General features: G+C 39.2%; 1 protein-coding gene across 1 annotated transcript; it reads left to right on the forward strand.

The window, feature by feature from the left end:
* Positions 1–2,643: 2,643 nt before the first annotated feature.
* On the forward strand, positions 2,644–3,647 carry GPR33 (G protein-coupled receptor 33). The gene is given in 2 exon segments (XM_006110019.1): positions 2,644–3,187; positions 3,190–3,647. Coding segments are annotated over 2 exon segments (1,002 nt in total).
* Positions 3,648–15,557: the final 11,910 nt, after the last annotated feature.

Genomic DNA, 15,557 nt, shown 5'->3' on the forward strand with positions numbered 1-15,557 from the left:
ACGCCATACACACAGAGTCAGAAATTCTTCATGGGATTCCCAGTCGTGGGGGTCTACTATACCCTAATTTATGTCCAGTTTCCTTTATATTTATCATCTCATTTACATCTTATCTCCTGCTACTGGTCTCTTCTCGCCATCCCACTCCATCCCAAATAGCTCTTTTTCTTCCATTCCCCAGAGCAATCACCAACATAAGACAGTTGTAACTAATGAGAAGGGACATTATACCATGTCAAAGCATAGCAAATGGATTAAAATTGAGTATTAGACACCCCTCATTTTAAAGCCCCTTGTAATTTCTGCACTTCTGAATATCTCACTGACCCTGTGATCTTCAAGCCTCCTGACCTCCTGCTGTGTTTTTCCTGTGCTCCCCTCTCTGAAGACCATCCTCACTCCTCCTCCCTCTTCTCATGGTCCCAGGACCTTCACAGGTTTCCACTCTTGCACTCACCATTGTCGATCCATTCCAGGTCCTTAGACTTCACTTTTTATTTCCCAAGTGCACTAGTAGGGTATTTTCCTTGAAGAGAATAATTTTTCTACTTTGGAGAAGAACTTTGCAACTCCCTCAGATGGCAGAATTAAGTTAATGCAGCTGTGGTTTTAATAACAATTACTTTATTTCTTCTCTCCTAGAATGTTTTTGTTTAGTAAACAAAAAACAAAAAACATCACTAGTAATTTCAATTGACTTATATAATTTATCAAAAACCAATTTGATGATATGACCGTTATAATAGGTATTTTCTCAAATATTCACAAATTTGTATTTTCAATACCATAGGAACCATTATTCAAGAAATGGGATATTTTGAATAATCAAATATTCTGATTCATGGGGCATTACCAAAACACTAGACATGAAATACCAACTTTCAAAGAAGTAGCACAAAACACTAATAGGATTCTCAATCTGCCACAATGGAAGCATGGTAGGAGATGATAATTAATAAGAAATTTAACCCTTTTAAGCCTCACTTTCACCTCTGTTTAAATATTTGCCTTTGTGGGAGAAAAAAAAATAAATGATTTTCATAAAATGCTCCTGGCATATAACAAGTATTGAATAAATATCAGTAACTTGACTTCTTCTCCTTTCCCCTCTCCAATTAAGGAAGAACCACTATTATATTCTATAACACACTTTCCTGTTTCACTGATGATTCTGAAGACTCTTCAGATAATCTTATAGTGCCCTGGGGCTCCCATATGAATAATAGTTCTTACTGTTCTGTGCTCAGTGTTAGAATCTATACTAATAAAAGGGTAATATGCTAATTAGACTGGATCGACTGGACATCTTCTGGACATCTCACTTCCTCCCTCACAAAGCCACAGTGGCAGGGGGGCCAAGGCAGAGGCAGTTAAGGGCCATCAGGCCAGCAGGGGAGCAAGTAGTTAGGGGTGCAATCAAGTTGGCTCAGGGGAGCAAACAGTTAGAGGGCTACCAGGCCAGTGTAGGGGAGCAGGCAGTTAGGGGCGCGATCAGGCTGGCCAGGGGAGCAAGCAGTTAGGGGCGTGATCAGGCCAGCCAGGGGAGCAAGCAGTTAGGGGCACAATCAGGCCAGCAGGGGAGCGGTTAGGGGGTGATCAGGCAGGCAGGCAGAGGTTGTTAGGGGCAATCAGGCAAGCAGGCAGAGGCAGTTAGGGGCAATTAGGCAGGCAGGCAGAGGTGGTTAGGGGCGATCAGGCAGGCAGGCAGGCAAGCGGTTAGGAGCAAGCGGTCCCACAGGGATCGGGCCCAAACCAGCAGTCAGACATCCCCCAAGGGGTCCCAGATTGGAGATGGTGCCGGCCAAACTGAGGGACAACCCCTCCCCCATGAACGAATTTCGTGCACCAGGCCTCTAGTACTAGATAATAGCATTTATTATATACTAGAGGCCCAGTACATGAAATTCGTGCAGAGGTAGGGTTCCTAGGCCTGGCCGGCAATCAGGGCCGATAGGGGCCTTCTGGCGCCGGCCGGGGCTTTCCTTCTAGCTGCCAGCTGGGGCCTCCCTTTCCCAGCTGCCAGCTGCCAACCAGGGCCTTCCTTCATTCCAAGCCGCCCCCTGGTGGTCAGTGCATGTCATAGCGAGCGATTGAACTCCTGGTCTCCTGGTTGAACTCCTGAGGGGACAATTTGCATATTAGGCTTTTATATAGAGAGATTATTAGCTCATGGGAAAAATCTAATTATAGTTTCCCATGATTACTAATTTGTACAGTCATTTTTGTTATTCAACTTCATTAGCAACATTTGCCCTGACCAAGTCTTAGTCAAGTAAAACTGATTCTATGTTGCCTTATTCAAGAAGTTGTGCTTATCAAGAAGGATCAGACTTCTCGTTAATGTCTAAACAGATTTTTAGCTACCTGAATGAATTACTTAGCAAAGTCAAAATGTCCATTTCACATTAATTTCATATCATTTGTAGTATTTTCATTTTTGATGCTCAAATTAATTTGCTCTTAATTCTTCATACGAAACAAAGTAAAGGCCTCGAGGAAAATATCTGATTTGTGTTATTGTAGAAATATTAGGTTTGCATTTAAAATATATTGTCAATTTGTTGATATTTTAATTTCTATATTTAATCTTTCCTTTTGCTTCTTTTTTGGTCTTATTTTCAGTTTCTTATCCCACCAGTAATTATGGATCTGATCAACTCTTCCGATTACCAGGTCACTGTCTCTACATTAGCAAGAAATAGCACTCACTTCCCAGCTCCTGCCTCAAAAATAATCGTTGTCCTTTTTTTGTTCATGACATCGATAATTGGTATTATCAGCAATGGTCTCTATCTATGGGTACTAAAATTCAAGATGAAAAGAACTGTCAATACTCTTTTATATTTTCATCTCATTCTCTCATATTTTATTGCAACATCAATTGTGCCATTTATAACCACCTCCCACCTTCAGGACGATCACTGGAGCTTTGGAACTGTCATGTGCAAGGTCCTCAACAGCATTTTATATATGGGGATATTCGCCTCCAGTTTCTTCCTCTCAGCCATCAGTGTTGATCGTTACCTTTTCACTCTTCACCCGGTGTGGTCACAGCTGCACCGAACCCCACGCTGGGCTTCCATCATAATCCTGGGAATCTGGATCTCTGCCGCTGTCCTCAGCACGCCCTATTTGGTTTTCAGGGAGACATATGACCATGAAGGAAAGGTGACCTGCGAACATAGCTATGAGGTAAAAAGATGCAAACATTAAAAAAATGGATTCATGTAGCCTGTTTCACCAGCCGCTTCTTGCTAGGCTTCCTTCTGCCTTTCTTCATCATCACGTTTTGTTATGGAAGAATAGCCAACAAGATGAAAAAGAGGAGCCTGTTTAAATCCAATAAGCCTTTCAAAGTCATGATGACTGCCATTATCTCTTTCTTTGTGTGTTGGATGCCCTACTATGTATATAGGGGCAGCTTACTTCTCACTAAGAACCAATCTCTACTTTCACAGTTGATTTTGTTACTTGTAGTGATTACCACTTCTTTCAATGCTGTCTTTTCTCCCATACTCTACCTGTTTATAGGGGAGAACTTTAAAAAGGTTTTCAAGAAATCCATTCTTGCTCTGTTTGAGTCAACATTTAGTGAGGATTTTTCTCCAGAAAGAACACAAAACCTAAGTTCGGAAACCTCCATTTAAATGCAGGGTCCCATGATCTCTTAGTTAATTACACAACCAGAGATATACCCTCTACTTCTGTACAATATAGTTTCTATAATAGAGAGACATCTAGGCTGTATTGATATTAGATTATGAATATTAAAAGAGCTATAAGAAAGTAAGCAATAGGTGATGTTCTGAATGTAATTTTCCCCTTTTTTATTGTGGTAAAATATTGCCCCTTGAACAACATGGATTTGGACTTTCACAATAACATTTTCTTTTCTCTAGCTCATTTTATTGTATGAATACAGTATATAGAGGGTTGGAGGGCTTGGTTAAAAATAGTGATGGGATTAAAAAGTACAAATTGGTAGTCACAAAATAGTCACAGGGATGTAAAGGACAGCCCAGGGAATAGAGTCAGTAATATTGTCATAACTATGTGTATAGTGCCAGGTAGGTACTTGAAATATAGAGGGGACCTCTTTGTAAAGTATACGATTGTCTAACCATTATGCTGTACACCTGAAACTAATACAAAATAATATTGAATGTAAACTGTAATTAAAAAATAAAAAATTGAAAAATGAATACATTATATAATACATATAACACACAAATATGTATTAATCAACTTGATGTTACTGGTGAGGCTTCCAGTCAACAGTAGGCTATTACTAGTTAAGTTTTTAGGAAGTCAAAAGTTATACACAGATTTTTGACTGTGTGAGGGGTTGGAGTCCCTTATACCATGTTGTCCAAGGGTCCACTGTATAACCAAAAATTTGTCATTTTCATCATTTTAAGTATAAATTTCAATAGCATTAGCTACATTCACAATGTTTACAATCATCATCATTATTTCCAGAATTTTTTATCACCCCTAAGAGAAACCCTATGCCCATTAAACAATAATTCCTCGTTCTTTCCAACCCCCAACCCCTTTCATAACCTCCAATCTATTATATTTCTCTATGAATTTGCCTATGCTAGATATTCCATATAAGTTCAATCATATAATATTTCTCCTTTGTGTCTGGTTTACTTTATTTAGCATAATGTTTTCAAGGTTCATCCATGTTGTAACATGTATCAGAACTTCATTCTCTTTATGGCTATGTAATATTCCATTGTATGTAAATACTATGTTTTGTTAATACATTCTTCTCTTAAGGAACATTAAGTTGTTTCCACCTTTTGACTATTATAAAGAATGTTACTATGAACACTGCTGTACTGTATCAGTGCTTGTTTTCAATTATTTTGAATTATTTTTAATTTCTGGGTCATTTGGTAATTCTGTTCAACTTTTTGAGGCCTCACCAAATGTTTCTAGAGAAGTTGTAATATGTTACTAGTACATTAACACCAGCAATGTACAAAAGTTCCCGTTTCTTCACATTATTTTTATATTATATTTTATTATTGCTATAAAATTATTCTTCACTTATTATTTTCCTTTTGTAGTTTATAGTCATCCTAGTCAGTGTGAGGAGGTGCACATGTGAGTCTTAGCCTCTGACTTTTAAGGCTACAGGAATACCAATTTCTAAATATCAGTAGTTTCCATTGATCTGAATTCTCTATCAGAGAATCTTCTGTAAATAGACATTTGGACAGGATGCCTCTTCATTTAGATATCATCTAAGTTATTTAATTAATATGAACAAAAGTTAACATGGAGATGACAAGGCACTTAGCTTGTCATCTCCATGTTAAAATATAAAGACATTCATACTATAATGTTTAAGTATAAAGAAATCTTAAGTTTCTCTTTTTAATACCTAGAGATTGAGCTGTCTCAGGGGTTAAGACAATTATAAATGTTTAAGAATCCACCTGGGTAATATCATAGTATATTTAATTTTAGAACAGCAATGACAATATTAATTTGTCTTCTCTGGTATTCAAATGTTGTTTCAAGTTTTTGCAACACATTACAGCAGTTATCTAGGACCATGTAGTATCACTGACCTATTACCTTTAGTTAGTCAGTTCTATCAGTCAATAGATAGCAATCAAGAGATATTTCAATTGATACAGAATAAAGATACTTAGGCCGTAATGCATGCTCAGTCCCTAAATATTCCAGTTAACTTTGCACAAACCGTTCCAAACCACAGGTATGTATCATATTCAGAAATCCCCAAAATGGAGGATACTACTTATGAATGGGCTATTGAAAGGAAGGGAAATTAACCTTCATTATCAGCTTTTTACAGAGGGGAAGTAATAGTCTGATGCCCTAGGAATCCTGCTAATTGACTCGGTATCACTGATGCCCGACAACTGGGGGCTTGGGTCTCTCACTTTAAATATGAGGGACAAGGAGCTGTGAGTAGATGGAAACTTTCATTGTTGGCCCCTATTTCAGGCTTTTGGCGCCTGGACAGTTTCTGAGAGAGGGAGGAGGAAGATTGATGACCAGGCTGTGGCTCTGAGTGTCACCACAGCAGGAAGGGCTGGTGCTCCTTCCCTCCCCACACGCTCCCAGGTCCTGACAAGCCTGCTGGCGTTTATGATGCAGGATTAAGAAGAACGTTACTGGAAAGAACATAGGATGTTTTTTGAAACAAGACTGTGCTTTGGAAACCCAGGAGCTACAGAGAGAGCCTTTTGTGTCCCTCAGACCTGCTGCAATAACAAAGACGTGCTGTGTCCAGGTTCTCTTATACACAGTCCTTTCTTGCACATCTCTATAGATCAGCAGTTCTCAACCTGTGGGTCGTGACCCCTTTGGGGGTCGAACGACCCTTTCACAGGGGTCGCCTAAGACCATCGGAAAACACATATATAATTACATATTGTTTTTGTGATTAATCACTATGCTTTAATTATGTTCAATTTGTAACAATAAAAATACATCCTGCATATCAGATATTTACATTACAATTCATAACAGTAGCAAAATTACAGTTATGAAGTAGCAACGAAAATAATTTTATGGTTGGGGGTCACCACAACATGAGGAACTGTATTAAAGGGTCGCGGCATTAGGAAGGTTGAGAACCACTGCTATAGATTGTAAAGTTTTTAAGAACAGAAAAAAGCCTATCAATCACAGTATTTCTTTTCTATAATATTATATGCAATTGACATCCAGGAAAAGCTATGTAATGAAAGTTGAATATGGGTAATCACAATATGTGACTTGAAAAACGACTTTAGGTTAAAATAATAGGATTAACAAGGTTTACATCACATCTACCTTGTACCCAGGCATGATTCTAAGTGCTTTACAAATTGTAACTCACTTAATCCTACAGCAATTCTATGAAGTGGGTCACATCATTATCTCTATTTTACAAACTATAAAACCAAAGCACTTGCCCAAGGACATTGAGGAAGCAATTGGAAGAGACAGTATTATGCAATAGGCAGTCTGGCGCTAGAATCCATGCTCTTAACCATTATACTCACTGTCTGAACCCACTGCTTGGAGGCAGTGAGGCTTGGCTTTCAGCCCAGATCCACCTAGTCTGTTTATTTAATCAGAAGTCACCTTCTTGGCTGCAAAAATCAAACAGAAGTGCCTAGAACATGTCAAGATCCACTTACAAAGTAAAATGCTGATTCGGGTTCAATAAGTCTGGAGTAGGACTGAGATTCTGCATTTCTAACCGTATCCCAGAGGATCCATTGCTGCCGGTACAGAGCAAGAAAAGAGTATGGTTGAAGCATAGGTGCAAGAAACAGGCAGAGCCAAGATGAGCTAGGAAAGTCAACCAGCCCTATATTTCAGAAAACCCCTACTAAGAAGTTTGGACTTGATCCTCTTTCCTGAGGGCATTAGAAAGCCACTGAAGAATTAAACTTGCATTTTAGAAAGATCACGCTGTCTGCTATCATGGAGAGGTCAAAACTGGAGGTGAGTGGTCAAAACTGGAGGTGAGTGGTCAAAACTGGAGGTGAGTGGTCAAACTGGATGGTTTTACAGTCATCCAGTTAACAGATGATGTGGCCTGAACCAGGAAAGTAGAAGTGGGGATGGAGAAAAGTAGTCTTGTCCTATAAATTCTGTTGGTTCAGAAGTAGAGGAAAAGGGGAAAGTTTAGGGAGACCCCTGTATCAATTAGAAGTCATAGCCTCGCCCTGGCTGGTTTGGCTCAGTGGATAGAGTGTTGGCCTGCGGACTGAAGGGTCCCAGGTTTGATTCCAGTCAAGGGCACATGCCCAGGTTGCGGGCTCGATCCCCAGTGGGGGGCATGCAGGAGGCAGCTGATCAATGATTCTCTCTCATCATTGATGTTTCTATCTCTCCCTCTCCCTTCCTCTCAGAAATCAATAAAAATATATATATATTTTTAAAGTCATAGCCTTAGCTTGTTTGGCTCAGCATTTAGAGTGTCGGCCTGAGGATTGAAGGGTCCCCATGTTCTATTCTGGTCAAGGGCACGATTGCAGGCTCAATTCCCAAACCTGGTTGGAGTGTAGCGGGGGGAGGGGGAGGCAACCAATCAATGTGTCTCTCTCACATAGATGTTTCTCTCTCCCTCTCCCTTCCACTCTCTCTAAAAATCAATGGGAAAAAAAATTCTTGGATGAGGATTAACAAAAAAAAAAAGAGAAGAGGATGTCTTGGTTGTAAACAGATTTCATTCTGGCTGGTTTAACCAAAAACTGATATATTAAAGGATGTTAAGTAGTTCACAGGATTATTAGGATGGCTGGACAAGCATTCAAGGCTCCCAGGAACAGTGCCCAAGACATACCTCAAAACTTTCTAGATCAGGAGTCTATGGCTGGTGTTCTCTGTTTTAATAAATGGTAGTAACTGCTGTTTCTGAACCCAAAATACCAGCAATTTGGTTTTATGCAACTGCTACTGCCAACCAATGCCACTTCTGCATCAGGTCTTGAACCCTCCTGTGTCTGGAAGCTCTGCCAACACCAACATCAGGGAAATGGAAGCCCCACGCAGAGCTCGTTTATTCACATTGCTCATTTAGTCTTGCATGAGGGTATCTAACAGGCAAGCCGGAACCTTAGCTGCAAAAGAGGCTGGGGAGCTGAGTTCTGACTTCCACATGGGAGGAAAAGGGATACTCACAATATGGGAATTTCCCCAAATATAAAAGCTATTCAGAAGATGATGTTGTCCATTGACTTTAACCAACCTTTCCAGAGTAATTAGCTTCTGGAAGAGAAGCAAAATTGCATTGTGTGCGGAGTGATGGGAGGTGAGAATCCAAGGGCTCTGAAAACAGCAAGTATTTTAAATTTAGAGAATTAAGGAGAAATTCTCCTCCTTTCCACAAAAAGTAACTCTCACACATTCTACCAATTACAGATTAATTTGTGTTAAGGGGCTGCTATTAAAATGCAAATATACCTTTTAAGATGGTTAAGTTTCATTCACAAGTTAATGGGAATCACTTTAATCAGCCTCACACCCAGCAGAGTGCAGCTAAACACAGTACTTAGGACTTTACTTTTGATTGTGGCCTAGAGGGAGGAAACCTTCTGAGTTGGAGGTTAGGCCTGAAGTGAATTTTGGAGACCCATTCTGCTCTGATGTCTTGAAATATTCCCAGCATGTGTGTACAACAGATCCTCCAATAACATCATTTCATTCAACATCATTTCATTATAACATTGATGTGATGCTGTAGGGATTTAACTCTTGTTAATGTCAATTAGCTTAGGGTAAAATTGGTTTCTTTAAACATCATTTCTCCTAAAGTTGCAGAACCTATCCCCATACCGTTAAGTTAGTTAAGTTAGGACTTAACGGTATGGGGAAGTGCTGTAAAAGAAATAAACCGAGAGGTATTCTGAAGAGAGAGTCAATTGATGACTAAGAAAATAATTGCTTCGAAGTGGGATGGCCCAAAAAAATCTGTTTTAGGCCACAGATCTTATCATCCCTTCAGTAAAAGCCAGTCACCTGTTTAGTTTAGCTCCGCCTTTCCAGGAAGTGACTCCCCTTGCAAGTCCTGTGGGTCCCCTGTGGGAGGGAAAGATCACAATGGGAGAAAGTAATGCTCCTCATTGTTTTCCTTGTCTCTTCACTAAATTCTGAGCTCCCCGAGAGCATCTTATTCCTCGTATATTTCCAACGCCTAGTTCAGTGTTTGGCATGATAAATAAATGTTTATAAACAATTGGACAAATACAGGAATGCCATTATTAATTAATTCTAGAGTTGGAATTTTCTCTATTTGTGAGATCTTTAGAAGGTCCTTCCTCAAGCATGCCGATCAGATACTGTATTTCTTTTGCTTCACTTGCCAAAAGGAGCAAACAACCAGGAGGCTGCTTTCCCTTTTCTTCTCAAGCAAAAGAAATGGAAGAGTGAGGTGTATATAAACAATTCATTATTGAAATCTTTATTTACTTCCTGCTGGAGTCAGTGTGAACTTAGTTACAACACTCAAAGACAATAAAAATGGTTATTTTTTATTTTTATTTTTTCTGTAGCAAATCAAATGTGATTCCAAGTCTCTTCCCCCACAGTACAAATGATCCCAGGAGAGCTGTAAGGATGTACTAGTAGGTCCTTAGTGGCCCCTTCTAACATGCCTCTTATTACAGTCAGCAAGTCCCCTGGAAGTCAGTGGCTCCATCCTTTCCTGCCATGCAAGTTGAACTGGGTAGGGGCATCTTCACCACAGGGAGGATCCCAGCAACCATTCTGCTCCGATGTGTTGAAATATTCCCAGTGACAAAAAAAAAAAAAAAAGAGGGGGAAAAGGGGTCATGGACCTTGACTCATCTCACACTAATAACTTACTAAGTCAAACTTCACCTCTATAAACTCTTGGAGAAATTATAGAAATTCATTTGAAATATTAACTGCAGCTATTTCTCTCTTTGTCTTCCCAGCTGCTATCTTCCAACAAAAAGATGACAAAGGAGTCCCCACTTTGACCTTTAAGACCTCTTCAATTAGTTTGCTAGATATCTTTTGCTTGTCTTTCAATCCACATTCAAGCATTCTGCACCCTGCTTTCTACCCTGTAGACTGGGGCATGTGTTCTGATTTCTGGTTGGGTTTTGCCAATGGGGAGCTCTGGCAGGAAATGGAAGAAAGATGGAGAATGGGGTCAGGTATTTATTTCCCTAGTTCCCTTCCTAAAAGGTCACCTGGAGTTGGCCATGCTTCTTGGCTGGTCAATGCCTTCTGCTAAGGGTCTTTGTAAGTCTCTACCTGTGGATGCCAGACTCTGTCCCTTTCTCCCTTCAGGCTAATCTTGAGAAAAACAGCAAATTCCAATAGAAGGGCATCTACAATACACCTGACCAATCAACACTCCTCAAAACTGTCAAGGTCATTAAAAAGAAGGAAAGTCTGAGAAACTATCACAGTCTGAGGAAACATGATGACTAAATGGAGTGTGGTATTCTGGATGGGATCCAAAAAAAAAAAACCTCAAGAAAAACTAATAAGCCAAAACCGGTTTGGCTCAGTGGATAGAGCGTCGGCCTGCGGACTGAAAGGTCCCAGGTTCGATTCCGGTCAAGGGCATGTACCTGGGTTTCGGGCACATCCCCAGTAGGAGATGTGCAGGAGGCAGCTGATCGATGTTTCTCTCTCATCAATGTTTCTAACTCTCTATCTCTCTCCCTTCCTCTCTGTAAAAAATCAATAAAAAAAATATATTAAAAAAAAGATAGAAGTTATCTTAAAAAAAAGAAAAACTAATAAAATCTGAATAAAATATGGAGTTTAATTAATGTATCAGTGATGATTCCGTAGACATGACAAACACATACCAGAGGAATTTGAAATGTTAATAATAGGGGGAATTGGGTGAGGAGTATATGAACATTCTCTGTACTACCTCTGTAACTTTTCTGGAAATCTCAATCTATTCTAAAATTTGAAGTTTATTTAAAAAGAGAGAACTCAAGGTGCTATACATTTATAGTCAAGTAAGGAATGCTGAAATGAATTTACAAATAAATGCAAAATTGGCAAAACTGGTCAATATGCACTGAGTAATAGTCAAATTTTACATGTTTATGACAGAAACAATTTGCTTACTATCAATGTTTTAAAAGTTAGCTTCTATCTCTACAAGTTGTAAGATAACCTAGTCAAAAACAAATCCTATGAAGCCCTGTATGGCTACCAGGTAATCCCCAGAGGCTTTAGCATTCCAGTCAAAGGATATCTGGAAATCTCTTGCCCATTGCAAAATATTTCACAATTTTTTTTCTTACAGAGCACACAAAATTATAAAAAGGCCTTACAACAGGATGGCCTAACCTAATAAAACAACCAGCAGAAGTAGACAAATATTCAAAAGGTTATGCAATGCTTTGCTAAGTTATCACAATACTATGAACTGAAAAATAACTCAAATGTCAAGATAATTCATCAGCCTACCCTGAGGAAGTCCTACAGACTGCCACAGATATACATCATTGCCTTAGAGTAAAAAGCCCTTGCTATATTATGTTACCTAGGCAACACACCAGCATATGGTGCAGTAATGAAATAGGCATTTTTTAAAAAGTCAATTGAACAAAAGAACAATCAATACAAAGTTCCAAACTAAATTCCATCCCCCACCTGATTGCACAAATTATTCAGGTTGAAGAGAGACTCAGCCCTTAGGTGGAAACCCTCATTTTCCCAAGCCTCATATTTCTATAAGAAGGAGCTTCAACTGTATTAACCCTTGTGGCCCCAGTTTCTGCCTCTGTAAGAAGAGGCTCCATGACAAATATATGGTTGTGGTATGGAATATTTGCCTTTAAACTTCTTATTTCAGGCTTTTATATAAATCTGTTTGTTTCCTCTTTCCTCAGTCTTAATGCATGTGGCAAGTGTCTTAAAGCCAAGTTTAACACAGGTCTTTCTCACCTCCGTTTCAGATGCCTGGTAAAAGAACATCTCTCTCTCATATAAATTAGTAAAGAGACTTCTAAATATGATCTAGTATCCCATGCTTGACCACAGAGGGAAATGTGCTGATCACACCCTATGGGAGAACTTCTCCAGTCACAGCAACATTTCTTATAAACGAATAAATTAGTATTTCTGGTCCTACCCCAATTCATGTGCATTTTAGTTAGTGTGAACCAATTTCTAAGAACCCAATCAGGTGAGCACTGAACAAATAAATCTCTGAGCTTTGAAGTGGGGGGCTAGATTTCATCCAGCCTCCCCTAAGATGAAACATCTACCTCTTCCAGTAGCACTTCTGATTAGCATACCCCTAGGTCAGGTCTCAGAGAAGAGGCTCATTTCAGAGCTAAATCTTAGGAAAGCTCTGCTTATTTTGAAGACTATGAAACAGAATATAGTTCCTCTCTCTTTCCTTTCCTCTTTACAATCAGGAAGCTTAGCATCAATTGTAAAGGATCTTTTAGAAATTGTTCTCAAATCTTTCATATTTGTGAAATACTTTTGAATATTAAAATTTGGGACAGCCAACTTGGATTAAACAACTTAAAATCTCTAAATAGTCCTGGCGGGTGTTGCTTAGTGGTTTGAGCATGAGCTGCACACTGAAGGGTCTCCGGAGTCACCTAGTCAAGGGCACATACTTGGGTTGCAGGTTCTACCCACACCCTGGTTGGGGTGCATGCAGGAGGCAACCAACTGATGTGTCTCTCTCACATCAATGTTTCTCTCTCTCTCCACATAACTCCCTCCCTTCCACTCTCTCTTAAAAAAAAAAAAATCAGTCCTAACCGGTTTGGCTCAGTGGATAGAGCATCGGCCTGCAGACTGAAAAGTCCCAGGTTTGATTCCGGTCAAAGGCATGTACCTTGGTTGCAGGCACATCCCCAGTAGGAGGTGTGCAGGAGGCAGCTGATCGATGTTTCTAACTCTCTATCCCTCTCTGTAAAAATCAATAAAATAATATTTTTAAAAAATCAATGGGAAAATATCCTTCCGGTTAGATTTAACACCGAAAAAATAATTATAAAAAAAACACCTCTAAGTAAGTTATTCTACTATCTCAGGGGGCCTAGAATGTATTAATAATTAACCCACTATCCCTATGGTCCCCTTTCAGCATTGTAGGGCTGTGAGATCTATTCCTACCTAGACTGATTTCTTATACTCAGAAAGCAAAGCTCTCTATGTTCCAGTGAACCACTTCTTCCTTTCTCAATGCTATGCTTTGCCTTTGATTTCTAACTTGAAGAAAATTATACAACATGCTCCATCATGACATTACATACTATGGACATAATGTTTTGAAACAAAAATTAAAGTTATGTTTCTGTGAAAACTTTGCTACATACTTTATCATCTCAGTACTGTAGTCAAGAACTAATCTTATTTGTTTTTTATTTCCTCCATTATGACTTACTCACAAAATTCTATTTTGTTGACTCCTAACATTTCACTATTTTAGTGTATGTATGTCTTGCCTTCTTAAATTCTTTGTGGAATGAGGTTAGATGTTCAAAAAAATAAAGAAAATAAATAAAATAAATACTTTCTCTTTGGTGCCTACTATCTACTGCCCTCTTCAGGTAGAAGGAAAAATGAGTGAGCCACAACCTATTACTGTTCTACCTATAGTAGTATCCCAGAGATCCCTACCCAACAGGAAGGAATGTTTAAAGTAATTGGTGATCTTTAAGATGCTAACCATTACCAACCAGACTCCATCTATTCACAGGAAAGATTTTCCACTTTGCTAAAGTCCCTTCACTATGGAAAGATCTCTGGTAACTACATACCCTATTTTCAAAAGACCTCTCCAACTCCTTCACCCATATACAAACAGACATCAAAGGCCTTTCTGACTTTAGGTCAATGCTAAGGGCCTCTATGTGAAAATTCCTTACGCCCTGTAAAACTTGTGTCTGGAAGTGAAAAAGAAAAGAGACTCAATAGTTATAATGACATAAAGGTGCAGACAATGTCAACCTTAGAGAGAAGGCAGGGGAGGGGGCGGTAGAGATTAACCAAAGGACTTGTATGCATGCATATTAGCATAACCAATGGACACAGACACTGGGGCGGTGGGGGCTTACCCTCTGGGGTGGGAGTGGCTGGGGGCGGGAGTCAATGGAGGGAAAAAAGGAGACATGTAATACTTTAAACAATAAAAAAAAAAAGGTGCAGACAATGTAACTTGTCTGTGCTTTCCAAATGTCAATGAATGTTTTAAAATGTCAACCCCTGCAATGCAGCAGAGATAATGTGAGATTTTGCTTTTCGTTTTTTACAAAAAGTGTAAGGCAGTTTCCAGATAACCAGCAAACAGGCAGCTTCAATTTTGTGTAGAAAAGACTGTTGATTATGCATGGACTATTTTCTTCCACCACACTATTTTGTATGGATAGCAACACTATCAGTGATGTCACCTACTAAAAAACAACAGACCCGAATGTATAGGCACATTGTGCCAACAGCCCAAATCAATGACCTGGGTAATGCAATCAGGGTAAGACTATTATTCCTCATCTAAGTCCTCCAAGCCCATAGAAAAATAATGCTAATCTGATGGATGTTCAAGGAATACGGTATGTGGGAAAGAAAATCAAGCCCTTGGTTAATTTCATTTAAATCCTAATGTCTACTTACAGGAAACACATCACAGAATTGAATATCAGTGTGTGCCTATATGTCGTTTTATTTTTGTATTAGTAGCAGGTTAAAAAGTCTATTAACAATCCTACACTTTCTTGGGTAAGAATATTTTTAGCAAGGATGTCTTCTAAAGGTTTGACCTCCAGCCCCAGCCAGTTTGGCTCAGTGGATAGAGCCTTAACCTGAGGACTGAAGGGTCCCGGGCTCAATTTCAGTCAAGGGCATGTACATCAATGTTTCTCTTTCTCTAAGAGTCAATGGGAAAAATATCCTCGGTTGAGGATTTTAAAAAAACAATAAAGGATTGATCTCCAAATGTGTATTCACATAGCATACCAAAACTTTTCCACAACTGCAGCATCAGAATGATTTATAGCATTCCTTACAGAGGAGGCAGCGTTGTTTTATCGTTCGGGGTAAAAAAAAATTTTTTTTTTTGA

This window comes from Myotis lucifugus, unplaced genomic scaffold (genome assembly GCF_000147115.1).
Source record: "Myotis lucifugus unplaced genomic scaffold, Myoluc2.0 scaffold_22, whole genome shotgun sequence".
Lineage (NCBI taxonomy): Eukaryota > Metazoa > Chordata > Mammalia > Chiroptera > Vespertilionidae > Myotis > Myotis lucifugus.